This window comes from Hakea prostrata, chromosome 9, assembly GCF_041222555.1.
Source record: "Hakea prostrata isolate BN-2017 chromosome 9, UWA_Hpros_2, whole genome shotgun sequence".
In the NCBI taxonomy this organism is placed as follows: domain Eukaryota; kingdom Viridiplantae; phylum Streptophyta; class Magnoliopsida; order Proteales; family Proteaceae; genus Hakea; species Hakea prostrata.
In genome coordinates this window covers 32,675,334-32,693,327 of record NC_142608.1, presented here as the reverse complement: position 1 = coordinate 32,693,327, position 17,994 = coordinate 32,675,334, and the positions used below count along the sequence as shown (strand labels likewise).

The 17,994-nt window shown below is 41.4% G+C and overlaps 1 protein-coding gene across 2 annotated transcripts in view; it reads right to left on the bottom strand.

The window, feature by feature from the left end:
* Positions 1-17,994, bottom strand: part of LOC149005127 (plant cysteine oxidase 5-like) — a 37,962-nt gene that overhangs the window by 12,443 nt on the left and 7,525 nt on the right. For both annotated transcript variants that reach the window (XM_089168715.1, XM_089168714.1), the window contains 2 exons: positions 5,304-5,467; positions 4,988-5,135 (listed from right to left, as the gene is read on the bottom strand). In XM_089168715.1, the coding sequence (XP_089024841.1) occupies positions 4,988-5,135; positions 5,304-5,467 (312 nt within the window). The remainder of the gene's footprint in view (positions 1-4,987; positions 5,136-5,303; positions 5,468-17,994) is intronic.

Sequence of the window (17,994 nt, the reverse complement as noted above, 5' to 3'; positions counted from 1 at the left end):
AATAGCCCAATCAAGTTGGCTAAGATATTTAAGGTAGACATTGATGATAAGGACCCCCTCTATGAGTGGATTAAGGACAGAGATGAGCCTTTCTTGGATAAGGAGGGAGGTCGACACAGTACACATATTGCAGAGTAGATGGGTGTGAATGAGGATGAGTAAATGGCCACAGATGTGAAAATGCACACAAAAAATCCCGTACATTCGAGTCACACCCTAGTGCATCTCATAATACTGAAGATGAGTTATAGTGATCTGACACAAATGATGATGCCACTTAACCACCCACCCAAGGAGTTGATGACAATGACGATAGTACTAATGGTGCTGGTGGTAGTGGTGGTGCAACATCAGCTAACGCAGCCTTACGTTGAGTTCTCTACACAAGGAAGTGGAAAAATGCTCCAAGGACAAGAAGCTAGGTCTTGGAGTCAGGTAAGGCCACTGTGATTCATAGTGGAGTCTTTGTTTACTCACACAACACAAGATCAAGATCATAGTGCTCCGTCACCACTGTCTCATACCTATAGCCAATGCCATCACAACCTTGGAGCCAAGGATGATAGATATGGATCACCGATGGATATATCCACCTTTCCAACTACTATGGGATTTATGAGCTTGGGGTAGCCTAGAGGATATGGACATTGGAAGGAAACCGTCATTTAGTGATATGTAGGACAATGCTTTAGAGCGCAATGAATCAACACCATACGAGGGTCACAATTATGGAGCATAACGTGGCTTCACTGGCCTTCTGATGAAATCCAAATTCTAGGGTTTTGGGATTTGAGATTAAAACCTAAAATTGGGTTCATTGTAGAATCCTCTCTCTGAGAACCAACAATCTTAAGGGATTCTCTTAAAGGAATTTAGGTTTCCAACCACCCAAATAGTACCCACGATGGGATAGAGAGGCTTGGAATAATGAATTACCGAAACTAGTAACTTTGTTGTGGAGTCAAATTCAGCCCTAGGAAGGTATTGCGTATAGGTAAAAGGGTATTGTGGCAAAGGGAGCGTGGTGTTTAGGCTTGCAGTTGGGTCTAGATAGGTTTAGGGATGAAGATAGGTTGCTGTCCCAAGATTCTCAAATGGATTTTTGATCTTCTTTTTTTTTTTTTTTTTTTTTGCATTCTTGATCTTTCTTGGGTTCTTGATGGGATCTTGCTTTCTTTTCTTTTCTTTTCTTTCTTTCTTGCAATCTTGATCTTCTTGGGTTAGGAAAAATTCTGCACTTATGTTTTCTTGGTTTTCCTAGGCTGCCGCAGATTAAAGAAGGAAAGAGAAGGGGGAAGGGCTGTACTTGGGCTTTAGGGTTAGGGGAGGGTAGGGGATGAACTAGGTTTTGTAGGAGAAGGGATCCTATGGGTGCCGTAGGGTTTAGAAAGGGGGATGGGAAGTCTGCGATAGAGGGGAAGGGTGGGGAAGGCTTGCAGGTAGGTTAGGAGAAGTGGAAGGGCTTAGGGAGGGGTTGGGATGGGTTTATACTTACTTGAAGGTTGATTGATGATGCTGGATCTCTTGCTGAAATTGAAGAACAAGAGCTAACTTGAAGAAATATATCACTCAAATCCTCTGTGGCCCTCCCCAAAAGATTATCCAAAACTAACTCAACAACTCTTGACTAAGACTTCGACTTAAAACAACAAAACTCAATAATTAACTCAAAAGGACTCCATCCCAAATTCTAACAGGAGACATGAAATCCTAAAAATAAGGAGAATTAAATGGATTCAAATTGTGGGATCCCAACATAAACTGGGAATCTCACTTGACTAAGACTCTTAAAATAACTTGCAAAATAATAAACACAAAAATAAAATGAAAACATATCTAAGTCCAGACAACACCCTGGACTCGACGGGACACAGACCTAATGATAACAAATTTGAGCAAAGTTAGCCAAATAACCCTGGACAGAATTAGGGGTCCCAAGGTTTGGGGATTCAGCCCTAGGTCTTGTGGAACCCATGGAAATGATTTACACCACCTACCTTTGAGAGCACAACATATGGACATGAGAGTAGATATGGGGGGTCATCTGCTACTAGCATGTCTACACAAGGATATGGGGATGGATTAAGATCAGGATCATCATTTGTAGGCTCCATCTTTTGATACCCATAACACCCAGTTCGTCCAGTAGTTATGGTGACCCATTCCCTAGGTTAGGATCTCTCTCTCTAGCTAATGTTGGGAACTATAGATGGGTAGTTATGGACTACCAAAATTATTGTTCCCACACCATAACATGGGATGTGTATGTCCACCTCTAAAGGTAACGGTAAGGCAAATGCAGCGCCATGCAGCTTGTGGGATGGATCACTGAGGAAATCATCGTGGATTTAAGTGCAGATTCTGGGTTCTCAACACAAGTTTCTTTATACTTATTTAGTCTATGGTCATCACTTATCATGTTGTTTAACATTCCATTTGATCGTGTGAAATATTTAAAGTTTTTTTCACAATTTACAACTCTTCGTATTTGTTGGAACGGACACAACTCTCTCAATTAGAGGGATATGAGTAAGTACTTTTAACTAATATTTTATGCAAAATACCTCTTCCATTGTGTTAATTATGCTTTAAATAGGATTTATGCAAAACCCAAGTAAAAAACAACCAATAGGACCAAAACCAAGGATCAAAATTTCCCGGATAAAGTACCTAGTTTCAGTCAAGATGGCCAAAATTACAGCCATATTTCAATTTCTGTCCACAGTAACCCAGACTGCTCTTTACCTTCCTACATGGTCCGCAATAACCCATACTCTTTTTTACTACCCACTACACCTGCAGTAACCTATACTGCCTATTTGATTTATAGTAACCTACATTTGACTTGTAAAGACATTTGTTTGAGGCTCTATTTCTTCCTTGGGTTGAACAGAATTATTACCTTCACTTGCCCCCTTGCGAAGATCTTATCTGTGGACATTGGAGCTGCACTTTGTATCTTCTCTTGCAGAGATTCCTGCCTACTACCTGCCTCTTGTGATATAGCCATTATAGATGCTACACTTTTTTGAGACAAGTATCACTTACTACTACTAGCATTATTTGGATACAGCCTTATTGTTGCCGCAATACTTGGTGTGATTCGTGTTCACTACCGCCTATCATTTTCATTGTTAGAACACGAAGATTTTTTGAAGTTGTTATTGTTGGTTACCTGCTAGTTGAAGATCTCTCAGTTTATCAGCACCTGCAATTGCTACTTGTGCTCAAGATCGATGAAGTTTTTTAGTATATGTTCTTGTTGTTCCAATCTGGAGGATTTGATATGCATACTCCAGCTTGAGTGTTAACAAATAAGTATTGTAAGCGGCATGACCTTGTGTACTGCAGGGGAACACACGGGTCATGCACATGCCCAATGTTCCATTTATTAGTTTCTTTCCATTTTTATTATGATAGAGTCCCTAGAGCGTTAATTTGGCAAGTACTAGAGAAAAGAAGTGTTGCAAGTAAATATGTAGATATAGTTAAGGATATGTATGATGGTTCGGTGACTAGTGTTAGAATAGTGGGGGGACAAAGTAATGAATTCCCGATAACAGTTGGGCTACATCAAGGGTCAACTTTAAGCCCATATCTATTTGCACTGGTAATGGATGAATTAACCAAAGACATTCAAGATGAGGTCCCCTGGTGTATGCTTTTTGCGGATGATATTGTGTTGATTGATGAGACCCAAGTGGGGATTAATACCAAATTAGAATCATGGAGAGTAGCTTTGGAATCAAAAGGCTTTAAACTTAGTAGATCGAAGACAGAATATCTAGTTTGTAACTTTAGTCATGATCGGGCAGATGATGAAGTGGTGATACTTGACGATAAAGAGATTCCTCAGAGTGATTGTTTTAGGTACCTAGGTTCAATCATAAGTAAAAGAGGTGATTTAGAAGATGAGGTTTCCCAAAGAATTAAAATAGGGTGGATGAAGTGGAGAGGTGCATCCGGGGTCTTATGTGATCGGCGTATTCCATTAAAGCTTAAAGGAAAATTTTATAGGACCGTTGTCCGACCAGCTATGATGTACGGTGCAGAGTGTTGGGTTGTTAAAAAGAATCATATAGATAAACTCAGTGTAGCAGAAATGAGAATGCTAAGATGGATGAGTGGCAAGACTAGGATGGATAAGATAAGAAACGATCATATTAGAGTTGGTCTGGGAGTTGCTCCCATAAGTGATAAGCTTAGAGAAAGTCGTTTGAGGTGGCACGGCCACGTTCAACGGAGACCTATAAATGCTCCTGTTCGGAGAAATGATATAATCCATATTGAAGGAACTAGAAGAGCTAGGGGTAGACCTAAGATAACCTTAGGAGAAGTGGTGAGAAAGGATATGTATAGCTTAGGCCTTGTATCTAGCATGGCCTTGAACAGAACCGATTGGAGGGCAAGAATCCATGTAGCCGACCCCATTTAGTTGGGAAAAGGCTTATTGTTGTTGTTGTTGTTGTTGTTGTTGTTGTTTCCATTTTTAGTCTGTTTCCCTTCTTGTCTTGTTGCTCGGATGTCAAGCAAGTGTAGTTTAGAATTGCATATCTGTTCCTTTTTCAGTACAGTAACCATATTGGAAGATATGTGAAGTCTATCTAATCTGGAAATATTTGAAGATAATTTCTAGTTTGAAAACTTTCAGCCATATAATATACTACTGAGGGGGAGACTCGTATCTCTCACAACTCTGCATTCCCTCCTCCATCTCTTTTTCTCCACCACTTTTTCTCTCTTTCTTCAGTTCTCTGTTTTATCTAGTCATGTTAATTTTCATTCTGTTACATTTATTAATAAGCAGGTTGTTAAAAGGGAAAGGGATCCAGTGCATTGAAAGTTCGTAAACAACATTAATTCATAGCATTTTTTTTAAATAAGATGGGTTCTGAAAATAAAAATACGACTATCCTGAGTTCCAAAAGTCATCTCCGGGCACCTATGGAGCTCCATGAGAACAAAATTCTAGACTCAAATAGCGCACCTTGCGATGGATCAACAGGCCCTGGTAAATCAAGCCAGTCATATGATTTTACATGTAATGAACCATACAGAAGCTTGCTCAACACAGTCATTCCCGGATGATTGTGAAGGGGTATGATAGACGATGGTGACATGCAGAATATTCCTATCTGCAACAAACATAAGAATAGAAGAATAAATCACTCAATAAATCAGAAAGTAATTAAGCATATTAATAAATATTACCAATACAACTTTCAGCCAATCGACCATATTTCACCAGTGTGTCCAATTCAACTTGTCAACAAAAGTACTACTAGTAATTTTCAAGAGCTCACAGTGAAGCTATCGCACTCATGTAAATGCACATATTTGATTGGAGGCAGGTACTGGTGGCTCCCATTACGTCCTTTCTTGCCATTGGTGCCGTGTGAAGAATCATTCCACCGGCGTACTAATTGCGCCTCCTGTTCAAGACCTACATCAGAAGGTCTAATCTTGTCTGGAACAACATTCAAAAGGGTCAGCAAGGTAAATGAGAATTGAATGCACATTACAAGGCCACAATTCTATCAAATAGAAATTCACAACAGATGAATGTATAATCTACAGATATCATCAACAGGTTACATCTTTTTCAGAATAATATATATAAGCATCCCGAAGGGAAAAGGGAGAAGATACAAAAGAGGGGGGCTCCAATGCTAACCTAAAAAAGGAGGGGATAAATTAAGCCAGCTAGAATGAACAAGCAAGTCAGTATCAAGTCCCTAGGTAACAACAATATGCATGTTACCAACATAACCAAACTTAGAATAACCTCCCAAAGAGGAGCTTGGTAAGAGAACTTGCCAAAATTGAATGGACCTCTCCACCTTTCATGTCGGGAAATCCCTTCGACGGTAACTCTCCCCTGACATTTCCCATGGACCCTCCTCAGTGCTTATCCCCCCTAACTCTCTAACCCCCTCTTCCTACCCCTCTAAAATTCCTCCATCATCTCCTACCACCTCCATCCCTGTGACAAACCCAGTACCTTCTCCACCACCTCCGTCTGCAACCTCTAAACCATGGAATTCTCTTTTTCCTTCCTCTAATACACCTGCTACATCTCTTGACCTATCCTACGTTCCCCTTGTCACTGATAACGATAAACCTATTGCTCATTGCCCTGCCACCTCCACTGCCGCCGGAATCCTTCGATAGCTAAATGACGTCCTTGGACAGTTCCTATGCCCCATCCCACCCATTAATATCCTCAAAACCTCCATAGCTAAACAATGGAAAGCCATCGGTTCTTTAGAAACTCACCTCCTTGACTCTGGAACTTACCTATTTAACTTTGACTCTCCGACAAGCAAGGCTCATGCTATCGAAGGTTCACCCTGGTTCATCGGCAAATCTCCTGTATTTGTCAAACCTTGGACTCCATTGATTCCCCTCCACAGGGCCGACTTCAGCACCCTTCCTCTGTGGATAAACCTTCCTGGGCTCCCTCTTGAAATCTGGAATACTGACTGCCTGAGTCGAATAGGATCAGTCATTGGCAAACCCCTCCACTCAGATTTGAAAACGATCAAGCTAGAACATATTGCTTATGCAAGGATTTGCATCGAATTCTCTGCTGCTGCTCCTCTTCCGCCTTGTGTTCAGATCGAAGATGATATCAGTCTCAAAAACGACCAAGTGATTGTCTATGACTAGATCCCTGATCGCTGCAACAATTGCTCCTGTTTTGGCCATGACACCAGCAACTGCTAGACTCTATTAAGAAGCTCTCGAATCCCTCCCGCAACAAATCCAAATTCAAATATGGATTTCATGCCCTACAAGACCCCTAAAGATCCGCCAACAAGAACTATCAATGTTTTGGAGAAAAAAATACCATCTCGGTTGATCCTACTTCCTCTGCCGCCGCTTTGCTGGATTCTCTGCCTGAAATTACAGCCGCTGCAACTAAAGTTCAAGCTCCTACCGTAGCCAATACTTACCGGAGAAGAAATTGTCGAAACAAGCTCCATTCGGTAGTCACCGTTCCCAAGAAATCACTGATTATCTCTGCGTCGACCAGTCTGCATTCCGCACTCGAAGAAGCTAACATAGTCCACTCTGCTGCTGCTGCTGTTCTGCCTTCAACTGAAGGTCTGCTTACTGCTGACCGGTCACTAAGGGACACCTGGTCTCTCTCTTCTGTCGGCTTAACCTCACATAACCAATCCCATGCAAACCTCGAAGGCTGCAACCTTGAAACCCAGCTGCTTCAATCTATTTCCATCACCTCTGCTCCTCACAGCGAATCAGGTAACTCCCTCACTTTATCCACTGTTTCACCTCCCAACCCCAACCCTTTAATCCCTAAATTACTCTTCACCCATCCCATCCCATCTGTGATGGGCCCACTCCTTTAAGCCTCTCTCGGACCTTATCCGTCCACGGTCCTAAACACTTGGCCCGAGCCCACCTAACCCATCATGGGCCTCCCCCTTTATCTCCCCCTAAGCCCATCACTTACCCCCTAACCATCACTAAAGTCCAGAACTCCTTTTCACTCCCTTAATACCCATCTCTCCAAATATAACCGTGGCAAACCCAATCCCATTAAAGCCCCTCTGTCCCTAACTGCATCTCCAAAACCATCATTGCCCCTCTTTGAGTCTTCTATTGACCCAGATATCTTTGAAACACCCTCCCCTTTGAACTCCCCCTTGTGTGAGACACATATCCCTTCGCCCCTAAGCAGTTCTCTAGTAACCACTAACCCCCTCTCCACCATCAGCCCCAAACCAAATTGCAAGTTGAATGGCCCCCCTCTGTCCCTTTATCAAGTTCGATCTCCTCATTTGGAATGTGCGGGGTATTAACTCCCTTGTCAAACAAGTGGAAGTTAAGCACTCTCTTACAGAATCAAAAAGCTTTAGTTTGTGCGCTTCTTGAAACCCATGTCCATCAAAATAATGCCCCATCGGATTACTCATGCTATAGCCCCCTCTTGGTCTTTCATCTCAAATGATGACCACCTTTTTAATAGGAGAATTTTGATTTCTTTTGGGACCCCTTAAAGTTTCAAATTTTCCTCATTAATTCTTCTCCCCAATTTTTGCACCTAAGCATTACCCTTCCTTCCCCTTCTCTCCCTTTCTTTACCACTATCATCTGTGGGTTCAATCGTGCTTGCCATCGCATTCCTCCTTGGGAGGATATCTGATCCATCTCATTTTCCATTTCAGATCAGCCTTGGTGCATTGGTGGGGATTTCAATATTGTTCACTTTTCTCACGAGCATATCGGTGGTCATCCCCCTCACCAAGTTGCGGTTGATGATTTCAACTCTTGTATCAAAGACTCTGGCCTTTCAGACCTACGTTGGTCAAGACATCTTCTTACTTGGCATAACCGCCCTATGGGTTCGGCTAGAATTGCTTCTAAGCTAGACCGGTTCCTCACTAATGATCATTGGCTCTCCAAATATCCTTCATCCCATGCCTCATTCTCTCCTCCTAGCCTTTCCAATCATTCCCCTTGTCTTGTCCACATTCTTCCCCCCTTTCCTTTGGTCCTAAGCCATTTAAATTTTTTGACATGTGGGCTTCTAGCCAGTGTTGCCTAAGGGACTGCCTAGGTGGCAAAGCAATTTTTCAACCGCTTTGTTTTGAACCGCTTAATTGACGTGCTGCTTTTTTGCCTAAGCGCTACCGTTTTGTCACCTTGTGTGCCTTATTGCCGCCTAAACGCTAAAGCATCCGCTTTTTTTGACATTTTGTACATAATATTTTTTTCATAATTTCTTTTTTAAATCAAAATTTGTTCTACAAAACCATATATAAATTTAATAGGTTAGTCATTTTGGAATCGAGTCCCAAATTGCAAAGGAATTCTGAGGCCCAAAGTGACACAGGACATCTACAAGCTCCGAGGGAGCTGCCCCTACCGGGGCAGCCTCCCAAAACCCCGTGCCTGTCAACAACAGAATGTGAAACATGAGCCATACTCAACTTCGAGAATCAATGAATCATTTAATGGACAATGACTTGAAAATTGGAATAATGAGATCTATTAATTTATCGTGTTTGCCTTATTAGTACATAATCATTGTTATGATGAACTTATGTTTGTGTTAGTTTTTTTGGATAATTTGTCATAATTATGATTCTTGAATGCTTTTTTTTTTTAATGAATGTGACTATTGAATTTTTTTTAACTTATTATAGAAAGTAGTTGTATTAAAAAGTAGTTTAAAAGTAGTTGTATTGAAATTTTTGACCCAACAGCTTTGGTCGCCTTATTGCCGCCTAAGCGCCGCTTTGTCGCCTAATCGGCTAGACGAAACCCCAATCGCTTTTGTCGCCTTGCCGCCTTGACAACCTTGCTTCCAGTAACTCCTCCTTATCCACTATCACTAAGGCTTGGCAGAAGCCGGTTCATTGTCACTCTCTCCCCCTCATTGCTTTTGCCCGTAAGCTCAAAAACACCAAAGAAGCTCTTCGCTCCTGGAATGCTACAGATAAAAGCCTTCTAATATCTCAGAAAATCAATACAAAAATACAAGATTAACAAGATAGAAGTGGTTTTAATGGTACCAATCACCCCCACACCCAAAGGTGTCCCTCAGCTTACGGTTGCCCAAGAAAACTCTCCAAAACATTCCATCTTCAATAGTCACTCTATTTATTACCCCCTTAACTAACCCTAATTCTCTCTCTCCTCCACCTGACCTCATCCTAGGGTCCTAACAGCTACCACTTTTGGTAATATATCCTCTAGGGTTACTTCTTGTCGATCGGATCTTTTCGGCATCCAGACCTTCATTTATAATGATCCTTTCAACCCTTCTTTGGCAGACTCTGAGAATTCGCTCTCAGGGAGCTCTCTTCTCGTCTCCCAAGAAAAAAGCTTTTTTCCACCAAAAAGCTCGAATCAAATGGCTTGAACTTGGGGACTCCAATACGGCTTATTTTTACGAGTCCCTTAAAGCTCACCTCAACTACAATTCCATTCCCATCCTCCTATCTAGCAATGGCTCCTGGATTTCCGATCCCCCAAGTATCAAAGTCGAAGTTGTCTCTTTCTTCTCCAACCTCCTCTCCCCTCCTCCTTTCCTCCCACCCCGATCCCCTATCCCCTCTAATCTCCTCAATAAATTTATGAACCCCCCCCCCCTTTTCCCCTTCCTCCGCGCTATCCCATCCTCTGAGGAAATTCTTCTCGTTATCCACTCCCATAAATCTAATCATGCCCCTGGGCCTAATGGATTCAGTATGGGATTCTTTCTTTCTTATTGGGATCTTATTGAAAGCCATCCGTAGTTTTTTGCTCAATCCCTCCCAACTCCCCTCCATCAATCAAACTTTCCTTTGTCTTATCCCCAAAAAGCCAGGTGCTTCTTCGCTCAGATTTTCGGCCTATCTCCCTCTGTAATCTCCTCTAGAAATTCATCTCTAATATCCTTGCAAATCGGCTCAAAAAGGTAATGCCCCTTCTTGTGAGTTCCAACCAATTCGCTTTTATCTGGTCGTAGCATCGCTGATAACATCCTCCTTTGTGCGGAAATAGTTCAAGGCTTCGATAGATCTTCCCATTTTCCTGCTGCTCTCTTGAAGGCTGATCTCCATAAAGCCTTTGATTCTATCCGTTGGGACTTTTAACGGTGTTCTCTCCCTTATAAGATTCCCGCCCCCCTTCCATCCACTGGATTGAAATCTATATCTCTACCCCCCCCTCTTTTCCATTATCACTAATGGTTCCCCGGTCAGGTACTTTCCTTCCCGAATCAGTATTCGTCAAGGCTGCCCTCTATCCCCTTACGTCTTCTCTCTAGCTTTAGAGGTCCTCTCTCGTATCCCCAATCGGGCACTTATCAGCATCTTATCTCCCCCATTCCCAAATGCAAGGCTCTCAATCTCTCCCACCTTGCTTTCGCAGATGACCTTATGATCTTCTCCAAAGCCGATCATCAATCCATTTCCTCCATCCTCTCAGCTCTCTCTACTTTTGAGACTCTCTCAAGCCTCAAAGTTAACCTTGATAAATCTACCATCTTCCTCTCTGGCATCCCTGACTCCTTGAGTTCCTCTCCCCTTATCCCTGGTAGACTCATTCGTCACCACTGTTCCCCCATGCTTAACCATATCCAAAAGAAACTCCAACTTTGGAAAGGCAACCTCCTCTCCTTTGTTGGCCAAGTTGTACTCATCAAATCAATCATCCAATCGTCATACCTTTACTGGTGTGGTATCTTCTCCCTTCCCAAATCTACCACTAATGCTATCGAATCCCTTTTCTATGCTTTCCTTTGGAAGGGTCAAGAAGCCTCCTGCTTCCTTCACCCCATCAGTTGGCCGGCAATTTGCCAACCAAAATCCGAAGGAGGTCTGAGAATTCGCCGCATCTTGGATGTCAATTTCTCTCGTCTCCTTAAGCTCATCTAGAAAGTTGTTTCTAAACAAGATTCCATTTGGGTCAATTGGGTTCACTCTCACCTTCTCCGTTCCGACTCTTTCTGGACCATCCCCATTCCCTCCAAGCCTTCCTGGGTTTGAAGAAAGCTTCTTCTCCTTAGGTTGCGTGCACTCACGGCAATCTCTACTCTCATTTCCACTGGCACCACTACCACCTTTTGGCTTGACCCGTGGCATCCGATGGGCATTCTCTTCACCCTCCTCGGCCCCCTGCACTGTCTACAACTCTCGTATTCCCAAATCCACCCCCTCTCCCTCTTCATTTCCGATGGCTCCTAGACCCCTCTCCTTCACCTCTGTCTCACACAAGTCTGGAATTCTCTCCCATCTCTTTCAAATGCCCCTCATGATATTACAGTTTGGCTCCCTTCCCCTTTTAAAAAATTCTCCACTTTCTCAGCTTGGAACCTCCTTCGCACCCCTTCCCCTCCCCCTGGCCCCCATTGGTCTAGTTTAAAGGTCATATCCCCCACCATTCTCTCACCCTTTGGAGAGCCCTCATGCTCATTAGCCGTCATATCCCTGCTAACCCAAATTGTACCCTTTGTTGGTGCGACCATGAGGACCTCAACCACCTTTTTTTCCTTTGCCCTTTCTCCAATTCCCTTTGGAGAAAAGCACTTGCTTCTATTTGGGGCTGTTCGTGTCACTAAGGATTGATCTTGGGTTTTTAGGAGCTTTTCAGGTTCCTCCATTTGTGACCGGATCGGTAAGCTAGTCTTCAGTGCTTCTATTCATCACCTTTGGTGGGAACACAACCTCAGAAGATGGACCTCCAAATCCCATTCTATTGACATGACTTGGAATGCCATCTATTTTGATGTTTCAGCTAGAGTTTCTTCTCTTCCCCATCCCCCGGTTGATGACACCCCAAGGAACAGGCTTATTGTTGTATCCTGGGGCCTCACTTCCTCTTTCCAGTCTCCTATTTAGAGGTTGCTTGTTGTTTCTTCCTTTGTTATATTAATTATTCATTCATCCAATATATATATATATATATATATATATATATATATATATATATATATATATATATATATATATATATATATATATATGTCTGTTCCTTGGGGATTCTACAAGTGATTCCTTAGGGAGGGACGCGATCTTGGAGTTAAACATCCCAACAATTGGCCTTTCAAGTCTGGTTGGTGGATCTCGATTTGGAAGTCCATCTATGGAGGTTAGGTCCATCTTTACGTGCCAAATACAGGTGCCAAAGATCAGTTTTCCAACATATCAGCAATCGGGGGACCACTAAAAGAAGATGTGAGCCAACAACACTTGGAAACAAAGTTAGTGGATTGGTACCTGTTAATGACTAAAATAGTCATTCTTCCCTGACCGGTCCGACCAACGGGTTCAATACAGTCGTCTCGACCATAGTGTTAATGGACGGTCCGACCATCATGTTAAGGGTGCCCGATCAAGGTAACCTTTTATTACCTGTCAACTACCTAGAAGGATAAGTCAAGTAAATAACTCTTCCTAGAGTTACTTTCCTAACACAACTCTTCTTAAAGTTATATTCGAAGTCTAACTCTGATATCTAAAGCTATATAAGCACCTTAGGCAGGCTTTATGTAGTAAGTATTGATATTCTGTGTGATCAATTACTTGAATTCTCTATTGAATAGTGGAGATCATATATCATTAGCACTGACTTGCTCGTCGGAGACGTACCTCGACCCCCAAGGTCAAGCACGTGTTTTGCAGGAACGTAACAGGGAAGGATAAGCAGGATTTCGTATCAACAGTACCCAATGGAGGCATTAAAAATAAGCCAAATAGATTTGTAAGAGGGATAAGCAAAGAAGAGGTGGGGAATGGTTTCCTCCTTGGTGCAAAAGATACAAGGCAGGTTTATTGGAATGGAGCAGTGGCTTCAGAAAGATTGTGTGGGGAGACAACGGGAGAGAGCTCTCCAAGAAGTTGAGGCTTGGCGAGGAATGTGACCTTTTTTTAGATGAGGTTTGACCAAGGGACTTTGGGAGATGAGTACGGTTGTGGTTCCAAGCAAAGGTTGTGGTGAATACGTCATTTCTAGAAAGGAGCCAAAGGATTTTATCTCTGAAGGGGCTAATGGGAGAAAAGGGGGGAGGAGATCCCAAATAGTAGAAGGGAGGACAGGATCTAGGATCTCGAGGGGTTGAAGTAAGATGGGGGAGTTTTTTGGAATAACAAAGGTGTACACAGCACGCAGCCCCGCAACATGGTAAAGTATACCAAGCGGGTGCCAGGGGTCGAGCCTAAAGGAGATATTAGAGCCATCAAAACTGAAAAGGAAGCTAAAATAGTTAGTGAATGCAAAGAGAGGAAAGATCTCCAAGTCCAGGAAGGGTTGGAAGGGAGGGTAGGCAGTCCAAAGGCAAATGCCTCTAAGGAGGTGGGAGTAGACCCAGTTAACTTAAATGGTGTTTCTTCTGAAGAGATTCTCCAAATGAGCTTAAGAGGGCCCACAATACTATAGTCTTTGTGATGTAAACTAAATTCAGGACCACCAAATGCGGGGCCAAGGGGTTTACCAGCACCCTACGGCCCTACCAACAACCCCAACAATTTCATCCAAGTATAGGGGTATTTTGGTGATTTTGCCAATTTTGGGGTGTCCTAAGTCTGGGTCCCATTAAGTCCAGTTTGTTGTCCGGACTCCAGACCCTAGATCCATTTTTATATCCTCATTTGGATGAGTATTTTGTGAGTTATTGTAGAGTCCTTGTCTAAGTTTGATTCCCAACTATAGGATCCTATAATTTGAGTCCACTTTGATCCTACTTATTAGGACTCTATATCTACTCCTAGAATTTGGACTGGACTCCTTCAGGGTATGTTATTAAGGATCCTTGTGCAAGTAAAGTCTTAGTCAATTAGTAGTTAAGAGTTAAAATTGGTAAGTAGTTAGAGTTCTAATTGGTTTTCCAACTTTTGAGTCTTTTTATGATTTCTTTTTAGAGACTATAAATAAAGCCTCCATTCTCTCTAATGAAACAAGTTGAATTGAACAACAAAGTGAGAGTTTGGAGACAATAAGGTCGTGGGCTTCCTTGGGAAGGCCATGACGGATTTGAGGGTTTATCTTCTTCAAAGTCCAGCAACAATTCAACAATACCAGCAATCTTCTTCCATCTACAAGTACTGCATCCCCACCCCCATCCTTAGCCTTCCCTCTTCTTCCCCCATCCATTGCATCCGTCTTTTTTATTTTCTGGAATTTTTGGACTTCTCCAAAGACCAAATTTCATGGTCAGATCTACACCAATCTAACCTTTAGGGACCTCATCTCTTCCCCCCCCCCCCAAAAAAAAAATCCTTAGGGGACCAATAGATCCCATTTTGAGCAGCCAATTTCAAGATATAATTATTTTTTGAATTTTCATACTTCCTAAGACCCTAAACACAAGAACCTTTATATATTTTAGTTTAGTCATCTAAACCCCACCAAATGGTGGGAATCATATCCCTATATTATTACCTACATTCCCTCCAAGTCTCAGCCCAGTTTAACACCTATATATCCCAAGCTTCCATCTCAAGGAATTTATCCCATATTCCCATTGGATGGGTTTCGTATCTTTGAGATCCACAAAAACACTTCTAACTACAAAACATTAACCTAACCTTTCCCCTAGGAAATTATCCCTTCACAACCCCCATCACAAAGGAACCCCATATCCCCTGAATTCCCAAAACCCTAGCAACCCTGATTCCTCTCAAAACCTAAATTTCAAAATCATAAGTGATAAAATTTACCCATAACCAACCCATTTCCTTCAACTGCAGGGTATTCTAAACCCTAATTGACTACTGATTCTATTGAAGAGAATATTGAAGTGAGTCTAAATCTAGGCAACATCCCTACAAGCTAAACCCTAGGATTTGATTCACATCACTTTGATTTCGACAGATGCCAAGGCCACCTTCGTATTTCCATTTTCAGATTTTGGAAAAACTGATGGGATGGAGGAATCTAGATCTTTCCAAGCCTTTACAGAGAAAGCCACAGAAGAGACACTACATGGCCTGGATTGAAGACATGGGAGTAGGGAAAGCTCTGCGCTATTACATGTAGGAGGATTGGAGGACAAGCTTGATCAAAAGAGGTTTCTACTAGTGAAGAGGATCTTACAGATTGTGATTATGAATAACTTCCCAAGTCCAGTATTAGAGAAGTACATATGGTACGCACAGGAAACTGGCAGTCATGGAGCTAGATGAGTCCGTAAAGATTGTGCGTACAATAAACATTGATACTTAAATTCCTTGCTTAACTTACATAAGCGTTTTGTCTTAGGCTGTGTTTGGCATGGTGTTTCTTTTTTATTTTTACCCAAGACAAAAAATCGTTTTGGTGTGTGTTCGGCACCAGTTATTGGACCTGTTTCTGTTTAAAAAGGACTGAAAAAAAATAGAAAACTGAAAATAGGTAGAGAGCTGTTTTTAAGTTTTGGTTTTCAACTCTTTTTGCGCACGACTTAAAACCCGCGTATTACCATAAGGATAAAATAGTAAATGTGTAGATTTTTATAAGATTTCTTCTTTTTCACTTGTTCATTCGTTCCTCAACAGCATGAACAGGGTGAGCAACCAACACCCAAGTTTGATCAGTTAAATTCTTAAGCAACCTACAAGATTTAGATTTTTGGTTGTAACGCCACTAAAAAAATTTCATCTATCTTGGTGAAATCTTAAAATCCTGGAGATTTGTGTTCCAATCAACTAAACGTCGTGGTATCGTCAATCGCTGTCATGGAAGAAGAAGAAATCGGAGGTAGCTACAGATGCTCATCACAAGGAAATTGCCAAAGTAGAATCTCTTACAAAAGATGAAGAGTTTGCAGTAAGGGAGCAGCTGAAGTGTTTCGTTAAATCCTTCTCAGTAGATACGTTCAAAACTTTCCCCTGATTTTTTGAATCAACCAAAATATTTTTTTCTGGCATTATCTTGTTTTCTTTTCTTCCAAATTTCCAAGTCGTTTATATAATTTTCCTAGTAATCTCCTTTTTTCCTCACCACCAATAACCTTCCCCTTGTTTAACATCTCGAATTCAGTCTGGTCTTCATATCTGTTTCAGATTGGGCCGATCAAGTTTGATCTGTCAAAAGTAACTGTCAGATTTGGGTGATGTGATTCTCTCCTTTGTATTTTGAATCTTTTTTTTTTTTTTTTTTCTTCTTCTTCTTCTTTGTGTTGCAGGTTTTTTTGTATGAAAGGAGACATTTGCATAGCACAAGCTATATTTTACTGTCTCTTGAAACAACTTTTTGTCGTGGTAAAGTTGCTGTGATTTTCCAAACGAACTGAGGCAGAAGAAAGAATATGTTCACCATTCTTTTAAAAAATTATAAAACTATTGGCAGTTAGGTTATCAACAGAGGGTTTCCAAATGATTTTTGTTTTTTCAAGCAAAAATGGTTTTCGCTATTGATTGTCAAAAAATAGGTAAAAATCAAAAAGAAAAACTATGCCAAACACAGCCATAGTTATTAAGCTGAAAAACATGTAACGGCGAGCAGTTCAATATACTTTGATGGATTTGTTTACAATGATTAAAAGGCAAAGATCCATGCAACTAGCCCTGCAAGGGCTAGTTAATTTGTAAACCAGACCCACCCTTTGGATTGAAAAGTCGGGTTGGGCTTCCTCGGGCTCAAGGCAAGTTTGGTCTGGTTTGGTCTGACAAGGTTTTATTGGCACCCCTAATATTAATAGTTCAATATTTCTCCTTTCTGTTTCTATAATTACTTGTGTCTCATTGACCCATTAACATTGAGATCTAATGGTTCAGATATGAGATTTAACCCTTAAACTACATGATCTGGGTTTGTGTGGCGTGACAGTGTTGCATACTAATTATGCCCTAAACCTAACCATCTACACAGGTTTGATAAGCAACATGGTTGACTTAACTGCTGAACATTACAACCAATGGCCCCTATATAAGATTGCTAGGCTTCTAAATAATAGAGCATTGAAACTTAAAAAATAAAGAAAATAGAAACTTAAAACCAAAAAGGGAAGAACACAAAATTTGAAAGTACTGAAAATGGAAACTACTTGTCCAACAACGGCTTACAAAAACAGACTTTCCAAAAACTAACTTGTTCTTGTTGAGCAACCAACATACAAGAAACAAAAATATAAACAAATCAGCCTCTAGAAGCTTCCCACACAAAGGAGTTTGGCTATGACATTGTTAACGTGAAGACCAACTCAGGTACCGTTCACATGAACAGTAACTTGTTTTGAATTTATGCTCCTCTTCTTAATGATTTGATCTAAAGCAACAGAAGAGTAAACCAAAGCTCATATCGTAGGGGCGGAAAATATCTGTATTAAAGAAAATCAGTATCACATAAATAAGGTGAACTGATCAGCTCACATTTTGATTGAAGGTAGAGCTAGAATTAAAGAACGCAGCCCAAGAAGATGTATGAAACCCAACAGCCTCATAGGATTCTTCAGACAGTTTCAAATATGGCAACTAGAGTTACTTGAAATTAGGAGGTTCAGGATATAACAAGCCAGAGATCATGTCCGACCAAAACTAAAGTCAAAGACTCTCCTAAGGACAG